We start from the raw sequence: 20,107 nt of genomic DNA on the forward strand, positions 1-20,107 counted from the left end.
GTTCCCAGACATTTCTGGGGGGAATTGCCCTAGCCCGCACCCTCCGATCCAACAGGTCTCTGACGTGCTCAGTGGGATTGAGATCCGGGCTCTACGCTGGCCATGGCAGAACACTGAAATTCCTGTCTTGCAGGAAATCACGCACGGAACGAGCAGTATGGCTGGTAGCATTGTCATGCCGGAGGGTCATGTCAGGATGAGCCTGCAGGAAGGGTACCGCATACGGGAGGAGGATGTCTTCCCTGTAATGCACAGTGTTGAGATTGACTGCTCAGTCCGATGATGCTGTGACACCGCCCCAGACCAAAAAAGAGGTCAGATGAAGGAAATACTGAGCTAAAGGACTGTTTTGCTAGCAGGCTGGACTCTTCTGATGGCTGAGCACTTGATGGCTTTACCTTCACTCTGCGGTCCAACTCATCCCAAACCTTCTCACTTGGGTTGAGGTCGGGTGATTGAAGAGGCCAGGTCATCTGATGCAGCACTCTATCACTCTCCTTCTTGGTCAAATAGCCCTTAAACAGCCTGGATGTGTATTTTTGGTCATTGTCCTGTGAAAAACAAATGATAGTCCCACTAAGCACAAACCAGATGGGATGGTATATCGCTGTATAATGCTGTGGATGTGTGTGCCTTGAATTCTAAATAAATCACTGACAGTATCTCCAGCAAAGCACCATCACACCTCCTCCTCCATGTTTCACGGTGGGAACCACACATGCGGAGAACATCCATTCACCTACTCTGCATTTAACAAAGACATTTGGACATTTCCACCAGTCTAATGACAATTTCTCGTGTTTCTTGGCACAAGCAAGTCTCTGCTTATTATTGGTGTTTAGTTGTGGTTTCTCTGCAGGAAATCGACCATCTGATTCACGCAGTCTCCTCTGAACAGTTGATGTTGAGATGTGTCTTGAACTCTGTGAGATGTGTCTTGAACTCTGTGAAGCATTTATTTGGGCTGCAATCTGAGGTGCAGTTAACTCTAATGAACGTATCCTCTGCAGCAGAGTTAACTCTGGGTCTTCCTTTCCTGTGGTGGTCCTCACGAGAGCCAGTTTCATCATAGCGTTTGATGGTTTTTGCAACTGCACTTGAAGAAACATTCAAAGTTCTTGAAATGTTCTGTATTGACTGACCTTCATGTCTTAAAGTAATGATGGACTGTTGTTTCTCTTTGCTTGTTTGAACTGTTCTTGCCATAAGATGGACTTGGTATTTTACCAAATAGAGCTTCTGTATACCCCCCCTACCTTGTCACAACACAACGGATTGGCTCAATCTCATTAAGAAGGAAAGAAATTCCACAAATTAGCAAGGCACACCTGTTAATTGTAATGCATTCCAGTTGACTACCTCGTGAAGCTGGTTGAGAGAATGTCAATAGTGCGAAAATAGTAAATCTAAAGAAAACCCTTAATTGAGTAGGTGTCCAAACTTTTGACTGGTACTGTATGTCATTGTTGTGTTATTTCTTTCACTCAGGTTCCCTTTATCTAATTAATATTAGGTTTTGTTTGAAGATCTGAGAATATTCAGTATTAAAAATATGCAAAAGTAGAGAACATTTGAAAAGGGGGCAAATACTTTTGCACAGCACTGCTGTGTATCTTGCATTTCAGGATGTACAGTGGAAACCTGAACAAGTTGCATTTACAACTGGAGCAGGCTAGACATTTGTGCAGGCGATTTCCAGAGACAATTCGTAGACAACAATAGATTGTAGCAACTGGGCAACTGTAACAACTAGAAAGAGCAGACGTTTGGCTTCATCTCAACAGTCAAATGTTTTTTCCTTGACATAGGAGCTGGAAGTGAGATGCATTTTGCTGAAATATAGTGCTGTAATAATATGAAATACTATACCCTTCAGCTCTTGACACAGTACCTGAACAAGAAATTCTGGCATTTTGAGATGACAGGTGCATTTGGAAATAAATTCTCATGCTTGATTGTGTCAATATTACTGAGTTGTACTTGCATGATGAACTTTATTCATTTCAGATGAGATATAATAACATCAAGATTTTCTTCCGATGAACTATTTTTGGTTATTAAATCAGTGATTTGAAAAGGTTTCAAAGTGAAAGCATCCCATAATAATTACTGATGTGTTGCACACTTTACTATACCATGTGGATCCCAGTAATCATGGACTTCTGTTTCATTCACAATCATTGACAATTTTGAGTATGAAATTTCATTACTGGTCTGTTTCACCATGCAGTACCACACTCCTGTGTGACCTGTGGCGTCACACATCTCTCAGCTCCACCATCTTCCTGCGGATGTGTTTGATGTCCTTTTGCAGCTTCTCCTTGTCCAGCCGGGCTTTGGTGTCACCGATCTGCCTCAGCGAGCCTATGGCATCATGGATAGACTGGAACCCTGGCCGTCAGAGAGGTGGGGGATAAGGAGAGTCAGTCCCTACAACATGACTCACAGCCTTGCAGACTCTCCTATAGGCTCTGCCCTAATGCTGCTGCTGTGTGTTGAACATTAAGAACCTTGTCAATTATGCACTGTCCTCCCCTCTCTTTTCCCTTCCTTTCCTCTGAAGACAGAGTGAACAATTGAGGGGTCTGAAGCAGCCTTATTAAAGCTGAGACTGAGGCGTGATTCATCCCTGCGTTTATTGCTAGTTTTATTTACTGAGCTGTCCCTTCGCCTTTTTCACGAGGGTTTCAGAAGCCCTGCAGAGCGAAGGCCTTAGAGCCAACATCAGCTCCTTGGGGAAATTAACTATAAACTGGAATCAGAAAATTGGCATTAGATGTCAACCCAACAACAGGCTGCAGTGCTTACGTCCACCCCATGACTTATTAACGGAGAGATAGGGACATAGATAACATCGCCCCAACTGCATGCTTGAAGGCTTGGTGGAAGGGCATGTTAGTTTCTTTTTATGTTGTTTTCATGTCACATCGAGTGGATCGATTTGACTAGACCCTGTTTATGGAAAACCCAATAAATAAATCAATATTTCACGTTTGACTTACCTGATGTCTCATGAAAGACGATGTTTGTCACTGCTGTAACTATGCTTCAGTGGTGTGCTCATTATCTATCTGCTCCAAAAGGCACCATTCTCAATTAGTTTCTGAGCTCAGGTGGCACTTATCAGGCCTACTTAATCAGAACAGGCCCACACAACTGTCAGGTGTGTAATTAACTTTGCCAAAGAAATACAAGCTGAGAGCTCATTGCTAATGTAGGCCATTGGATCTAGGTCTTTAATGCACCTGCCCAGTTGTCCTATTTATCGTTCCTTCGCTGACCCCTATTGTGACAGTCATCCACACCATATATAAGTTATATTGAATACCCAGAGTTTTTCCTGGTAAAGGTCTCCTGTCTCTGGTATTGACAGTGTTAGTGAGGGTGTGAGTAGCGACCTGACTGGTAGTCCTGTTTGATCAGCTGCAGCTCTTCCCGGAAGCTGGTCTCCAATGTGCTGATCCTACTGTGGAGTTTCCTCTTCGAGTGCTTCACCCTGTCTGCCTGGTGCTCCTGTACCAGCTGAATCTCTGCTCTCTCCACACGGACTGACAGCAGCCTGACCTGCTCACTGAGCCTCCCATCCGCCTCCACCTGCACACACCCACACGTCTTACCATAGTCCAGCAGACAAACTGACACACACACACATATATGCATACTACCATTTTGTCCTGCAGTAGTGACCGTAGCACCTCACTGCCATGTCTGTGTGTCTGTGCTGAACTGCTTAGCTGTTGCTCTGTCCACATCCTGAGTCTGTCTGTGTCCTCCCTCGCCTCCCTTACCACACCAGAGCTCCTGTAGGTGGAATATATATGTTATTGATGTTATATCCACATGCAACTGGGTACAGATTGTTGAGGATTGTGAACAATCATATACACCTCACAAGAGTCACCTCTGACAGTCTGGTTAAGGATGGTTTACTGAGAAATCGACCTAAACAGTTGCACAACTATCTCAATAGTCTATCTCAGATTTAAGGTGTCACTTCTTATTAACTCAGTATGTTTCTATAGCAGGCCCTGCAGTTGGATGGGAGGAGGAGGTACCCTAAACTATGTTCTCTTGGGTAGTTATGCCAGTGACCTTCTCAGACCTTCTCTTTGGTCTGCAAGTCAAGCACTTCACTCTGCTGCACTCAAATGCTGCCTCTCCATTAGAAGTCCACAGCCAGGCTTTCTCCATTTGAGAGGAGAGACTCGAGACAGCCATCTGTCCACACTAATCGTAAATAGCAGAGGAAAGTCCCAAAAACAGTGCGGTGAAAGCTGCCACCTTGGATATGCCGAGTTAGCTTCCCACAAAGGCTTTCTGCAAGTTTTAGCACAATATACTCGATCACTCATCAATAATTGCATCAAGGGTGTGATGTTATGTCTTAGTCCCTTAGCTTCTCAAATACAGCATGCCTCATTCCTCTCATCGAGTGTTTCCTCTTGACAGAGTTTCAGTGAGGCAGCATCTAGGGTGGGTATTGGTGCTCTGTGGGTTGTGTACCTGCGTGTGTACCTGCGTGCATGTAGCAATGCACATGCCACAACCACCTGAGGACATCTCCTTTTAAACCATGTAGTTCCTGTGTTTGAGGAGTGCAAAATCCCCTTGCCACTTATTTTTCCCTGGATTGTTTGCTTTCATTTTAATCTGGCGACTCTTTCCCACTCTTGCTAGTGCCATTTTTTTTGTCCATTAACGTAATGACCAAAGGAAACGTTTGTGATGACCTGTCAAATGCACTTAGGTAATGGCTGAAATGAGCTCAATGAAATACATTGGCTTTTCCGTTGCATCTATAGGAGCACTGATGCTTGTCGGCGATTTAACACATCGTCTAGAGACATTTTCTACGCAATTGCAAAAAGTAATGATTTCATACAGTTGTAACGTTTACAAATTAGATGCGCTGGAATATGTATTCATTTATTCATGTATGTAAACTACACCTAGTGTCTATATGTGCAATTCCACAGGCCAGCATCCTTGCGGAACACTTTCGACACCTTGCAGAGTCCATACCCTGATGAATTGAGGCTGTCCTTACCAAAAGGGGGTACAACTCAATATTAGGAATGTGTTCCTAATGTTTTGTACACTCAGTGGATTTGAGCGCATTACAAGAAAAATAGTTACATTATACAATAAATGTAATACCTGGAAAAAAATTATCAAAAAAATATTTAAAAAACCTGAATTCCCACCAAAATGCCTGAACTTCATTCATTATTTGTCCTTGCCAGTAAAATGTTTTGTGCTATACTGTAATTCAGCCATTTGATGGATTATAGTTTGGATTATCTTTATCCATTTTACAACTTGCATTCATTATAATTGTTATTTTTTACCTTTTACAACTTCAATGACTGTTGCTAGTGTGTGTGTGTGTGTGACTGTATTTTGGTTTGTGTGTGGTTTGAAGGGGCAGGGCTGTGCAACATGATGTGCTTAAGCTATTCATTACCTGTTCCTGGGGCCAGGCCATGATGGATTAGATACAGATGGATTACCTGCTTGGGTCAGATCTTAGTGTCTCCATTGTAAAAAATACAAATGTAAAACTGGTGGATTCAACATTGAATAATGATTTTGCCTCACCACTTATAATGGCAAAGGTAGTGCATTTCACAAGGAAAGGAGAGAGCTATCTCTTATATTGCCTATGAAAAATAAGCATGTAAGACCAAGCTTCCTTGATGTAGGGGCTTTGACCTAGTTCCTTCGTGGTGCTACTACATGATGTACTGTTATATTCAGTGGCATAGAATACAGCGTAGGTACTAGTATTCGTACCCCGTTCTCCCCATAAATAGTATGATTAAGTTGTCTCTCAACAGGCTTTTAAAGGTCAGTGTCTAGGTTGTGTGTTAAATGGGGTTACTGTAAGAGCACAAGACACACTTGGCCTCCAGGAGCTTGATTTGGCTGTGCAGGTCAGTCCAGCTGTTTCTCTGGCCGTGGGTCTGGTCCACCAGCAACACCTCCAGTCTGCTAACTGCCTGAGACAGCTGCACACACACACACACACATTTTAAATACTTGATTTGAATCCACCAATCAAATTTACATTAAAAAAGGATCCAAACATTTAAAGGTCCTTGTATGCATGGACACTCCAGGAAGGCAGACAGACAGACGGAAAGATAGACAGGCAAACAGACAGGCAGTGTAAACAGTCAACTCAGCCTCAAACCTGGCCCCTGTGTGACATACACATGAATAGTTTTTTTTCAAAACGCTATATTCCATATTCGCTATATTCTGTGTTGATGTGTGTGAAAAAAATATACTATTCTCAGATTTGTTGTTTAATAGATTTTAGATGTGTACAAATTTTAATTTTAATTTTTTATAAACGCTATACATCCATTGTTTAGCTGGACATCTGCTAAGTGACAAACATTTCAAATGTAAATGTTTTACATACAGATCTCATATGACTGTATTGAATAATTATTATAATAGTTTTTTTTATATATTGATGTCACAAATGTATCATTTGTAGAAAAAAAAATGTTATGTAGAAATGTGTTACCTTTGACTGTGTAAAACCTAGCAGTACTACTTATTTATCTGAGAGTGAGGCGGATATACTGCATAGCAACAAAACATTTTTTTTTTAAATGAACACAACTTGATCAACATGTGCAAAATGTGCAATTCACTGGCTAGATGCAATCATAACTGATTGCATCTCCCTTGCAACACATAACTTCATGTGTTTGTCAACCCCAGGCCACAATTCACTAATACTCTAATTAGAGAATTGTGGCCTGGAGTAATATCCTCTTTCACTCTTCGTCCAACACAAAAGTCCAGACAGTTTTTGCTACAGTCGTCATCCCTACTATGTACTGTATGTATTCAGCGAGAGGCCATGTTGGTTCCTTCAGGAAAGGAAGCTAAAATGAAAGGGAGATTCCTTTATGCATCTTGTTGTGAAGTGCTTGGTCAAGTTGAGTCTGACCTAAAAGCAGTCCAGTTGTTCAGAACCCCTAACCTTGATGTCTATCTCTCTCAGTCGCTTTCCCAGACCTGACTTGACCTCTGACACCTCCTGTTGGAGCCTGGCGATCTCCTGTGCCCTGTCGCTCACATCACCTGACAGCTTAGCAATGTTGGCATCACACCTGAGAGTGAGACAGGGAAAGAGAGATGTCTTTACCATTACAGTACAACACACTCCCACCTGGCTTGACCATCTCTGGGAAGTGTGGGTGTCAAATGAAAGCTAAGAGTCTATATAGTTGAGAAATTAAGTTATTTATACAGTAGCAGTCAAAGGTTTGGACACACCTACTCATTCAAGGGTTTTCTTTATTTGTACTATTTTCTACATTGTAGAATAATAGTGAAGACATCAAAACTATAAAATAACACACATGGAATCATGTAGAAACCAAAAAGCGTTAAACAAATCAAAATGTATTTCATATTTGAGATTCTTCAAAGTAGCCACCCTTTGCCTTGATGGCAGCTTTTCACACTCTTGGCATTCTCTCAACCAGCTTCATGAGGTAGTCTCCTAGAACGCATTTCAATTGCTAAAAGTTCATTTGTGGAATTTCTTTCCTTCTTAATACATTTGAGCCAATCAGTTGGTTGTGACAAGGTACTGTAGGTTTGGTATACAGAAGATAGCCCTTTTTGATAAAAGACCAAGTCCATATTATGGCAAGAATAGCTCAAACAAGCAAAGAGAAACAACACTCCATCATTACTTTAAGACATGAAGGTCAGTTAATATGGTACATTTCAAGAACTTTGACGGTTTCTTCAAGTGCAGTCGCAAAAACCATCATGCGCTATGATGAAACAGGCTCTCATGAGGACCACCACAGGAAAGGAAGACCCAGAGTTACCTCTGCTGCAGAGGATAAGTTCATTAGAATTAACTGCACCTCAGATTGCAGCCCAAATAAATGCTTCACAGAGTTCAAGTAACAGACACATCTGAACATCTGTTCAGAGGAGACTGCGTGAATCAGGCCTTCATGGTTTTCTTCTGCAAAGAAACCACTATTTAAGGACACCAATACGAAGAAGAGACTTTCTTGAGCCAATAAACACAAGCAATGTACATTAGACCGGTGGAAATATGTCCTTTGGTCTGATGAGTCATAATTTGAGATTTTTGGTTCCAACCACTGTGTCTTTGTGAGACGCAGAGTAAGTGAACGGATGTTCTCCGCATGTGTAGTTCCACCGTGAAGCATGGAGGAGGAGGTGTGATGTGTGGGGGTGCTTAGCTGGTGACACTGTCTGTGATTTATTTAGAATTCAAGACACACTTAACCAGCAAGTTAATAACCTGTTAATTCATATGCCTTGCGACAGTGATATATACAGTGTGACAGTGATATATAGGCCTAAAGGCCGAGACAATAAGACACAGTGGCAGAATAAATTCAACCACACCTTTGATTTATCACAAAACCAGATAGCAACCTCTGTCCAACCTCTGTCCAAGTCCAAAAAGCATATTGCATGTATAGTAACAGACAGTTAGTTACATGACCTACAGTATGGTCAGGCAAGTTAATGTTTCTGCCATTTTTAGACCACTGAACAACTATTGATTTAGAACAACAAAGAGGTACCGCAAGTCCCAAAATAAATATGAACTGCCTCCACTATTCCAGCAACATTTCAACATCAAATCACCTCTGCTTAGTCTAATAGAGTGACAACTAAAAGATACCAAACACAATTTAGTCCAATCAACGTAAGCTAAATATGATGTGGCTGTTCATGGTTCTGATTTCTGCGTGCGTGTGTGTAAATGCGCGTTCCTGCAAATTTACCTGTTGACTCATCCTACATGTAGAGAAACACCAATGTCATCCTCCTCTCTTTCATGTTGACGAAACGGTCTATCACTCTGTGATTCAGTACTCTCTTTTATATTTTGTTGTTCTAGGCTACCTGGCTAAAAAATCTTGCTCGCTAGCCTAACTTCCATTCATGGGCAATGTTAGTGTCACATCTGCTCCTGCAACACCCTCTAATTTTGTGTCTCCTTGACTTGCCTCCACTCCCGCAGTACTCTCTACCTCTCTCCCTCTGTGTGTGTGTGTGTGTGTGTGTGTGTGTGTGTGTGTGTGTGTGTGTGTGTGTGTGTGTGTGTGTGTGTGTGTGTGTGTGTGTGTGTGTGTGTGTGTGTGTGTGTGTGTGTGTGTGTGTGTGTGTGTGTAGACAGGTGTGCTGGAGTCAGAGCAAATCCCCACCAGCTGCAAAGTGTTCCATAATCAAGACCTCTACAAATACTCAGCCCTGCCACTTCCACGCTGCCAGATCGTAACCTCTGCTCAGTCAGTCTACGTTTCGAGCCGGTTGTTACTATTCAGATCCTGTTGTGCCTGTTTCTCTGCCTGACACTGTTTTCCTCTCCGCTACAGTTCTGCCCTCTCTGACTCTGGTCCCTTTCTCCTGTCCCACGTCTCGTCATCCTGCTACTCTGTCCTGGATTCCCCACTCTACTACTCCCTTGGACCCCCCCCCCCCCTGTATATTGATAACCAAATGTTCAGAGACACAAAGACTACTCCATGGCTATTCTAAAAATGACAACGTTCGCATAGAGGAGGTGAATAATGGAACACACAATACTAGCCATGTTAGGGATTGTAATAGTGCAAAAAAAAAATTGATAGAAAAGCAATCTTCAAATATAACTCATTGGAACACAAAAGTACTAATTCAACATGGTGTAGATAAACACAGCAGGCAGAAGGCACAGTATGTGGGTACGTGAGGATGTATTGTGATGGAAGGTGTTGTGTGTTTTTTGGTGCTTGGTGCTTGGAAAAGTGTGGCGTTAAGTGAGTGAGAAAGAAAATGGTATGTACATACAGTATGTATGTCTGCGAGCAGGAGTTGTGAGAGAGCTTTCAATTTTGTGCAGATGAGGGATATACATTTTATAATGAATTATACATCTCATTTACTTATTTATTGTCCAATCATGGTGGAACTGCATTTTAAAATAAATTATACATTTTATTTATTTATTTACCCTGATAGGTTGTTCCACCCTATCAGGGTGGAACAACATTTTTAAATAAATGATACATCTAATTTATTTATTTATGGTCCTATCTTGATGGGACGGTCAACAACCCTATACGCTAGACACCAACCTGAATGACTCAGACACTAAAGAGATGTCCTTATCTGTTTTATGGGCCTGCTGTAACCTGCCTGTATGCAGCCAAAATGCAATCAGAGACCTTCTAGAGCAGCACCGCCCCCTCAAGATTCTAAGCCTGCCTGGCAGGGTTGGTCCTGCAAAGGCAGAGCCCCCTGATGGGAGAGCATAATATACAAGGAAATTCTCAAAGCTGCTAATGAGAACCTTGACGACCTTGTACTAGCCGGTGGGGATTCCGGTGGGGTTCCCCAACCCAGGCAGTGACAGGGCTGGCAACACTAGCTGTAGTAACCCCCATGGGGAGGGGGTCACACTGACATTCAGAGAGGGGGCATATTATTGTGGCCCTGGTGGCACAAAATCATCAAAGGTCTGACTGCATGGAGATGCTTGGGATTATGGTCACAACGGGGAACCATGTGTGGGTGTTTCAGGGGAAGTATATCTGACCTCCATCATCTAGGACGTGACAATGGTTAATTAAATCTCCCCATTTCTGCCCATTTTTGTTCAGTTTTGCAGGTCTTCTCATACAGCTGCATCTGTATATGCATTCGTAAATCAAGACCTTTCTTCAGTTGGGCTCTGGGATGGTGCAACTGTTGAGCATCTGAGTGTATGGTTGATTGTGGGGGAAAGGGGTTGAGTGTGTATGAGTGTATGAGGGTTTGTGTGTGTGTGTGTGTGTGTGTGTGTGTGTGGCAATACTTTTAAGAGGTAACAATCCTTTGCATAAACTGCCTACATTACGACAAATATTAATTGATAATTATGGAAATTAAGATAAACAGGATTTTTAAAATAGATATATATTTTTTAATAGCTATATATAATACAAATCGAGGTGAGTGCGATGGATCTGCTTCTGTTCTGTGGGTGGCACTATGTGCTCTTTTCAAAGGATGGGTCCCGATCACTCCGGGCCCATGGGATCCAGGGGGTCAGGGGTGGTCTGCCGGCCATTGGGATGACAACCCAACTCGGGATGAAGAGGGGTTTTAGCGGGTGGAATAGTGGGGAGCAGTTGGAGGTTTACTTAGTACCAATGCAAATATCATGGTACAGCTATATAGACACTCAATCATCATGTTACTTTTTAATGGTATATTTACAAACATACACTACCGGGGGTCACTTAGAAATGTCATTGTTTTCCATGAAAACATAAATTAAATGAGTTGCAAAACTAATAGGACATATAGTCAAGACGTTGACAAGGTCATAAATAATGATTTTTAATTGAAATAATAATTGTTCCTTCAAACTTTGCTTTGTCAGATAATCCTCCATTTGCAGCAATTCCAGCCTTTCAGACCTTTGGCATGTCAATTTGTTGAGGTAATCTGAATATGCTTCCTGAAGCACCTCCCGCAAATTGGATTGGCTTGAACCAGCTCCCACAACAGCTCTATAGGGTTGAGATCCCCGACTGGCCACTCCATTATAGACAGAATACCAGCTGACTGCTTCTTCCCTAAACAGTTATTGCATAGTTTGAGCTGTGTTTTGTGTCATTGTCCAGTTGTAGGACGAAATTGGCTCCATTTAAGAACCGTCCACAGGGTATGGCATGGCGTTACAAAATGGAGTGATAGCCTTCCTTCTTCAAGATCCCTTTTACCCTGTACAAATATCACAAAATCACCCCCAGACCATCACATTGCCTCCACCATACTTGACAAATGGCGTCAAGCACTCCTCCAGCATCTTTTCATTTTTTCTGCATCTCAAGAATGTTCTTCTTTGTGATCAAAACACCTCAAACTTCGATTTGTCTGTCCATAACACTTTTTTCCAGTCTTACTCTGTCCAGTGTGTAATGGCTTTCTTCCTGGGAAGGAGAGAGGGGTAGCTCAGGCCTGAGAGGTAGCTAAGGCCTGAGAGGTAGCTCAGGACTGAGGAGTAGCTCAGGACTGAGGGGTAGCTCAGGCTGGTTGACGGCTCTGGCAGCTTCTGGCTGACTGACGGCTCTGGCAGCTCCTGGCTGACTGGCGGCTCTGGCAGCTCCTGGCTGACTGGCGGCTCTGGCAGCTCCTGGCTGACTGGCGGCTCTGGTAAGATCCTGGCTGAATGGCGGCTCTGGCAGATCCTGGCTGAATGGCGGCTCTGGCAGATCCTGGCTGAATGGCGGCTCTGGCAGATCCTGGCTGACTGGCGGCTCTGGCAGATCCTGGTTGACTGGCGGTTCTGGCGGCTCCATGCTGACTGGCCAGTCTGAGAAATTGCTTTTTCTTTGCAACTCTGCCTAAAAGGCCAGCAACCCGGAGTCGCCTCTTCACTGTTGATGTTGAGACTGGTGTTTTGCGGGTACTATTTAATGAAGCTGCCAGTTGAGGACTTGTGACTGATGTCTGTTTCTCAAACTAGACACTAAAATGTAATTGTACTCTTGCTCAGTTGTGCACCAGGGCCTCCTACTCCTCTTTCTATTCTGGTTAGTGCCAGTTTGCGCTGTTCTGTGAATGGAGTAGTACACGGCGTTGAACGAGATCTTCAGTTTCTTGGCAATTTCTCGCATTGAATAGACTGACGAATTTCAGAAGAAAGGTCTGTTTGCTGATGCTCCAGATACTCAACTGGTCTAAAGAAGGACAGTAGTATTGCTTCTTTAATCAGAACATCAGTTTTCAGCTGTGCTAACATAATTGCAAAAGGGTTTTCTAATGATCAATTAGCCTTTTAAAATGATCAACTTGAATTAGCTAACACAACGTGCCATTGGAACACAGGAGTGATGGTTGCTGATAATGGGCCTCTGTACGCCTGTGTAGATATTCCAGTATAAAAAATAGTCATTTACAACATTAACAATTTCTACACTGTATTTCTGATCAATTTGATGTTATTTTAATGGACAATAAATGTTATTTTCTTTAAAAAACAAGGACATTTCTAAGTGAGCCCAAACCTTTGAATGGTGTATATATATATATAGATATATTTACAAAAAATATATATGGGGATTGGAAATGTTGCAGACAATTACATTGAAAAAACTGCCATACTTGTTTGGGACAGACAGCATCAGATAGATGGCACTGTTTCCCTTGCTCGGATGCTTTCTCCTGTGTGATACATTCAGTGTCTTGCGATGGCCTCCATGAATACATGCCACTGAAAGTCTATGTTTCAGTAAAGTAATAATAAGTTCTGTACTCTACAGTAGAGTAGAGTAGAGTAGAATAGAGTTAGTACAGTAGAGCACACTATAGTACAGTATAAGGTACTGTATTGTATTGAACGATACTCTACTGTACTCCACTCTACTATTCTGTACTATACTGTACTGTCCTCTACTGAGCTGTACTTTGATGTCCAAACTTGTGTGAACTATAGACGTCTACTATTGGTTCAGATTTGGTCCGGTGCGGACCAACCAATTCTGGTATTTTGCGGGCGGAGTTCAGTAAAATAATAGCCAGTGTGTAGAATAATACTCAAATATGCGAATGCATATTTCATAATATGCATAATATGCATATTTCATGTTTTGAATACACATTTCAGAATGGATAACCCCAAGTGTTTCACCATGCGACAGATAATAATCAACAACGCGGGGGACAACATTGAATTGTTCACATAAATCTTTATGTTCACAAGGCACCTTTTGAACACTGATGTAAAGCCAACTCAAACGGACTCACAGCAGCTCCTTTACAGTAGTGTCTGACTCAGTGGAGGCTCCTCAGAGGAGGAAGGGAGAGACCATCCATCCACCTCAGTGAATTTAATAAAAATAACAATTGTGAAACGTAAAAAAGTTCTCTTTTTTAGATAAAACTATACTAAATATATTCAAGTCACCAAATAATTGATTTAATCACACTGTTTTGCAATGAAGGTCTACAGTAGCCTCAACAGCACATTGTAGGGTAGCACCATGGTGTAGCCAAAGGACAGCTAGGACAGCTAGTTTCCGTTGTCCTCTGGGTACATTGACTACAATACAAAAGGAGCCTTGTGGTTACTTCCACAGTAAATATGACCATTTCCAGAGTACGTCCTCCAACCTATTAGACCTTTCAGCATGAACTGACATGCTGTCCACCCAATCAAAGGATCACAGAATGAATCTAGTAAAAACAGGGATAAACATATCTGAATTTCTCCAATAGAAACTCTAGTTTGCAACTGTTAGACTAATGACTACAGATCCCTAGATCAGCTAGATACAGAACCCTAGATCAGCTAGATGCAGGCAAGAGTGTGCAGGGCGGTTTTGAATATGTCAATGTCTGTCACCTTGATTACTCAAATTTCTCTTGACCTGTACACCTACGTTGTAAACGTTCATTCATAGGCTAGGTTATAGCAAACTCATGATGGGTACAGGAAGAATTTGAGTATCACGTAGTAGCCTAAACCTATCAATGTTACATTGACTGTGGTGAATGTATTATGACTGACAGTCATCCAATATGCCGTAATAGAAATAGAAGGCTATGCTCATTAAAAAAATGATCGTTCTCTTCATGTTAAACGGCACCGACCACCACTGGTCTGACTGCACTGTATAGCTCTATGGTTCTTTAATTGATCTGGTCCAGTGGTTCCCAACCTTTTTTTACGGTTACTGAACTACCAACTGAATTTTGCTCTGTCTGGAGTACATCTGAAGTACACCCTCGTGTACATTTTACCAGTAGGCCTATAATTGCAAGGTCGAATCCCCGAGCTGACAAGGTACAAATCTGTCGTTCTGTTCTGTCATTGAAAACATGGATTTGTTCTTAACTGACCTGCCTAGTTAAATAAACGTACCACTGGTCAATGCCTTTTATCAACACAAACAGAGCTTCAGTTAAATGTATTGTGTCATCACCTACTGTAGCTTCCCCTTTGCTTTGTTACAAAGCACTATGTGGAGAGCAACAATGTATCATGATACCTTTTACTGGTACTCTACACTTAGTTTTACTTGTTTACAAGAACAGCAGACAACCTGATTATTAATGAATTGCCCAAAAGCGGTAAATCGTTCAAGTTGGAGAGCTTTAGACAACCTTGGTAGACACTAAATCAACACAGCACTGAGCAGCCACTTCTCTCCCTCCCTTGACTGTCCTCCCCAACCTCCATGCATGACGCCATCTATATTCTAGACTGGGCTAACCTGCTGTGACCCACACACGGATCCTCATTTCCTATCAGAGAGATTCATCTGACCAGCCCGGAACTCATATATTCCTCCTGATTAGAAATCTATATTCACACCTCTCTGTTTGGTTTGCCAGATTTTGATAGCAGATATGGAATTCCAGATGATCAATCAAATATGATGAAGGGAGATGCTTCATAGCATTTTTTCTACTTGGACGAGTATCAAATACACAAACACACTCAACACACGCACGCGCGGACACACACACACACTTCTAAGGATGGGAGCAATATAATTTCCATAATGCAAATGGTAAAGTTCTGCTTTGCCAGGTATGGAAATTAAACAGACTTTCATGCAACCCATCATAACACTAATGAGTGTTATTGTTTGTGTGAGTGTGTGAGAGACAGTGACTCAGTTATAGTAAATGCATACCTGGCCACCCTGCCCCTGAGGTCACCAAAACCAGCCAGGTTTTTGTGATCCAGACTCTGCATAGCAAAAGAGGTCCCAGAGGTGACACTGTCCCGCTGGGCTATCTGACTCTTCAGAACCTGCGGGGAGAACAGATCGAGGCACTGTCAGGTGGTATCGGCCTGTTGCTAGAGATCATCATCGCTCACGCACTACTCTCCTCTTGCATGGACAATCACTCGCAGAACCATTCAAATGAGTTGAGCTCCACTCACCCTATATCACACGACTGTGCCCTGGCAGATAAACCAAAAGAATATTGAGCTCCTGTGCGACAGGTGTATTAACGTTATCACACCTCGTTTTCCATGTAAAGGAGTAAAATCCTGGCTCTGCCTATTGCTTCTCTCGCTCTCTCACACACACTAATTACCTCATAATTTATCGTTTTCATTTCAGATGCAGTAACCGTGAATGGCGAACATTTTGTCAAAATAAATACCCACATTTTGCCATGTCCCCTTGTGTTTGTGAGGTCATTATTGCTGTGGAGGAAAATATGACTCCAGACACGGATCTATTTGATCTATCTGTTTCATGCGCCACTGTTATTACGCAATCCCTCTTTTAAGTGGCCCTGTTGGCAACCGTTCCAGAACTCGTTGAGGTTTATTGGATGTCGTTAAAATTTCTGCTTACTAATGAGGAATACACCATGAGCCTGAATGAGATTCAGTGAGGCTTTGCTCAGTGCAGCATAATCAAATCAGCCTGATCTGGCAGAGAGAGAAAGAGAGAGACTCACACAGAGACACTCACAGATGTAGGATCCAGTTTTCTACAGCAGTAAAACAATCCTGCAGCAACAGGACATTTGAATAATTATGAATATTATAATTAATGGACATTTTTGTAGGGTTGATACATTTTACGTTAGGGCAAATCAAGTTTGTGGAAAGTGGAAATTACAAACTTTAGAAGACTTTTTTAAAACACAAATACACTTATACGTTTGCATTCCCAGCAACAAAGGGTGATCAAATTAAGATCCTACGTCTGTAACACTCTCTCGTCACTCTGACCTCGCGCTCCTATACTCACCGCTCTCAGGTTTTCTACACTACCATATGTATTAAATGTACTCCTTCCATTGTTTATTTATTTTCTGTAATGCTCTTGTGTCTTGTGCATTTAGATTTTCATTGAACTTCTCGACACAGTACATCAATACCACACATACAAGTTATGGTCATGATTATGATGAACATGATTACATGAACCAGTTTTGTAGTTCTCTATGTGCTGTATACTGGCTGTTACCATGTCAACTGAAAACAGAACACATGTCCTGTATGTGTGCTACATGATGACAACAATGGAGAGAGATACGTGATACTACAGGCCACCACCTGTATGTCAGTGCTGAGCTGTTTGACGATGTGCGTGATGGTGTGGATGTGGCTCTCCAGCAGCCTGCGAGAGGAGGTCTCTGACTGGACAGAGCCCTGGGTGAAGTGCAGACTGGCCACCACCTCCTCCTTGATCCTGAACGCCTGCTCAAGCAGCACGCTCATCGTACGCTCCTGATTGGTCAGACGGCCTTCTATGACATCAGACCTTGGGGGAAAGGAGGAAGATTTAGATTCCTCTGGTAGCACTTGATGTGCATGCTGCCGTTTTGGTTTGGGTTTGACATAGTATTGTGCTACGACCAGTTATGTGTCTTACTAATGTGATTCATCTGTGTCCGATGAAGCTACAGATGTAGGATCTTCATTTTGTCACTGTTTTGCTGCTGAGAATTTTCCTGCACAGCAGTAAATGCAAACGTGTAGTGTATTCGAGGTGAAAAAGGCTTCTGAAGTTTATAATTTCCACTTCAACATTTCAGACTTGATTTTCCTTAACAAAACACGTATCAACCCCTACCGAAGATATCCACTAATTCACATTTCCTGTTGTTGCAGGATTAGTTTCCTGCTGTAGCAAACTGGCTCAAGTTAAGATCCTACATCTGTAAACTGTAAGGCTGCTTGCTTTCTTCAAACAATGAGATTACCCTGTAGCATTGCATGGAGATATGTATATCAACAGGACTGACTTGGTTGACATTGCACCTAGACAGAGAAAATCAAGGCAAATTCAGTCTACCCTCCAAGAGGATTAGAAACACCTCTGTCAAATCGGAAACATTGTCAATCTCTGTATATCCATGGGAAAGGTGCATGGCACTGGGTTTGTTACCGTATCCTCGGGCCTTTCACAAATCATATTTCCCATTGACTAGGTCTCTGTGGGTTTTCTGACGCACTATGGTGCAAACTCAATGTCTCCACTGCACTGATTGAATGAGGGTTGCTAATGAAAGGAAATGTGAGAGACTTTTTGAAGGTCAGTTTTGAAACACTTTCGGGAAAAGTATTCAGACTCCATCCTGTTTTCCACATTTTGTTACGTTACAGCCTTATTAAAACATGTATTAGATTCCCCCCCCCCCCCCCCCCCCCTCATCAATCTACACACAATACCCCATAATGACAAAGCAAAATCAGGCTTAGGCATTTTTTTGCATTTATTAAAAATGAAAAAACATTTTTTTCACACAAGTATTCAAACCCTTCAGTACTTTGTTGAAGCACCTTTGTTCGATCGGGTTCAAGTCCGGGCCCTGGCTGGGCCAATCAAGGACATTCAGAGACTTGTCCAGAAGCTACTCCTGTGTTGTCTTGGCTGTGTGCTTAGGGTCTTTGTACTGTTTGGAAGGTGAACCTTCAGCTCAGTCTGAGGTCCTGAGCCCTCTGGATCCGGATTTCATCAAGGATCTCTCTATACTTTGCTCCGTTCATCTTTCCCTCAATCCTGACTAGTCTCCCAATCCCTGCCACTGAAAACATCCCCACAACATGATTCTGCCACCACCATGCTTCACCGTAGGGGTGGTGCCAGATTTCCTCCAGACATGATGCTTGGCATTGACGCCAAAGAGTTCAATCTTGGTTTCATCAGACCAGATAATCTTGTTTTTCATGGTCTGAGAGTCCTTTAGGTGCCTTTTGGCAAACTCCAAGCGTGATGTCATGTGCCTTTTACAGAGGAGTGGCTTCCGTCTGGCCACTCTACAATAAAGGCCTGATTGGGGTGAGTGCTGCATAGATGGTTGTACTTCTGGAAAGTTGTCCCATCTCTGAGGAACTATGGAGCTCTGTCAGAGTGACCATCGGGTTCTTGGTCACCTCCCTGACCAAGGCCCTTCTCCCCCGATTGCTCAGTTTGGCCGGGTTGCCGGCTCTAAGAAGAGTCTTGGTGGTTCCAAACTTCTTCCATTTAAGAATGATGGAGGCCACTGTGTTCTTGGGGACGTTCAATGCTGCAGAAATGTTTTGGTACCCTTCCCCAGATCTGTGCCTCAACACAATCCTGTCCCTGAGCTCTTCGGCCAATTCCTTCCACCTCATGGCTCGGTTTTTGCTCTGACATACATTGTCAACTGTGGGACCTTATATAGACAGGTGTGTGCCATTCCAAATCATGCCTAATCAATTGAATTTACCCCAGGTGGACCCCAATCAAGTTGTAGAAACATCTCAAGGATGATCAATGGAAACACAATGCACATGAGCTCAATTTTGAGTCTCATAGCAAAGGGTCTGAATACGGATGTAAATGTGTTATTTCTGTTTTTACATTTGCAAACATTTCTAAAAACCTGTTTTCGGTTTGTCATTATGGGGTATTGTGCGTAGATTGATGAGGATATTGTTTTTGCATTAATCATAAAAAAACAAACAAGGCTGTAATGTCATAACAAAATGTGGAGAAAGGGAAGGGGTCTGAATACTTCACGAATGCGCTGTAGGTATAACTCACTTGTCATAAGGCTGGTACGGCTGTGACATGATTCCTCTTCATAACAGTTTTCTGTTTCCCTGAAAAGAAGATAGAACATTTTGTTAAGCATGCAAAACAGCTTTCACCTTGACAGATAACATAAATTCCATTCACTGTTACAGTAAATGGAAATTGGGTCACGGGAGGTTGCTCTTCAATTCAAACACAAAGATACAAGTCATGTTATTTCCATTAGCCTTATCTCAACTCCCTTACGTAACATCGTACTTATTAACCAGTCTGAGAAGTCCATTGTCCTCTGTAGTATATCATTTTATTATGTTTTATTCATCAAGTAAACTAACAAAAGAAAATGCAGGATACTTACAAACCAATGTCTGGTCTACAGTGTGTTGTGCATAATGTGTTTGCGTTGTTCACTTGGTTACTGCAGTAAAGCTGAATGGGGTGTGCCAGTGTGGACTTGGCAACGTGATAATGAGGGATTGATGTTGTGTTCGTGCTGAGCTCAGCAAGCAAAGCATCTTTACTTCCTCCATTACTTTAGTGGCTAAAGTATAGTCATTTTGGCTAAAGAGTGTGATCAT

General features: G+C 42.3%; 1 protein-coding gene across 1 annotated transcript; it reads right to left on the bottom strand.

Moving 5' to 3' along the window:
* Positions 1-1,960: 1,960 nt before the first annotated feature.
* Positions 1,961-19,958, bottom strand: fam81b (family with sequence similarity 81 member B). The gene is made up of 9 exons (XM_020488702.2): positions 19,888-19,958; positions 19,539-19,597; positions 17,081-17,288; positions 15,693-15,811; positions 7,001-7,130; positions 5,902-6,008; positions 3,666-3,801; positions 3,399-3,594; positions 1,961-2,391 (listed from the first exon to the last, which is right to left on the bottom strand). The coding sequence occupies exons 2-9, from the start codon at positions 19,565-19,567 to the stop codon at positions 2,258-2,260; spliced, it is 1,059 nt and encodes a 352-aa protein (XP_020344291.1). The 5' UTR covers positions 19,568-19,597; positions 19,888-19,958; the 3' UTR covers positions 1,961-2,257.
* Between the last annotated feature and the right edge of the window lie 149 nt (positions 19,959-20,107).

The sequence above is a fragment of the Oncorhynchus kisutch genome, linkage group LG8 (assembly GCF_002021735.2).
Source record: "Oncorhynchus kisutch isolate 150728-3 linkage group LG8, Okis_V2, whole genome shotgun sequence".
Taxonomy (NCBI): domain Eukaryota; kingdom Metazoa; phylum Chordata; class Actinopteri; order Salmoniformes; family Salmonidae; genus Oncorhynchus; species Oncorhynchus kisutch.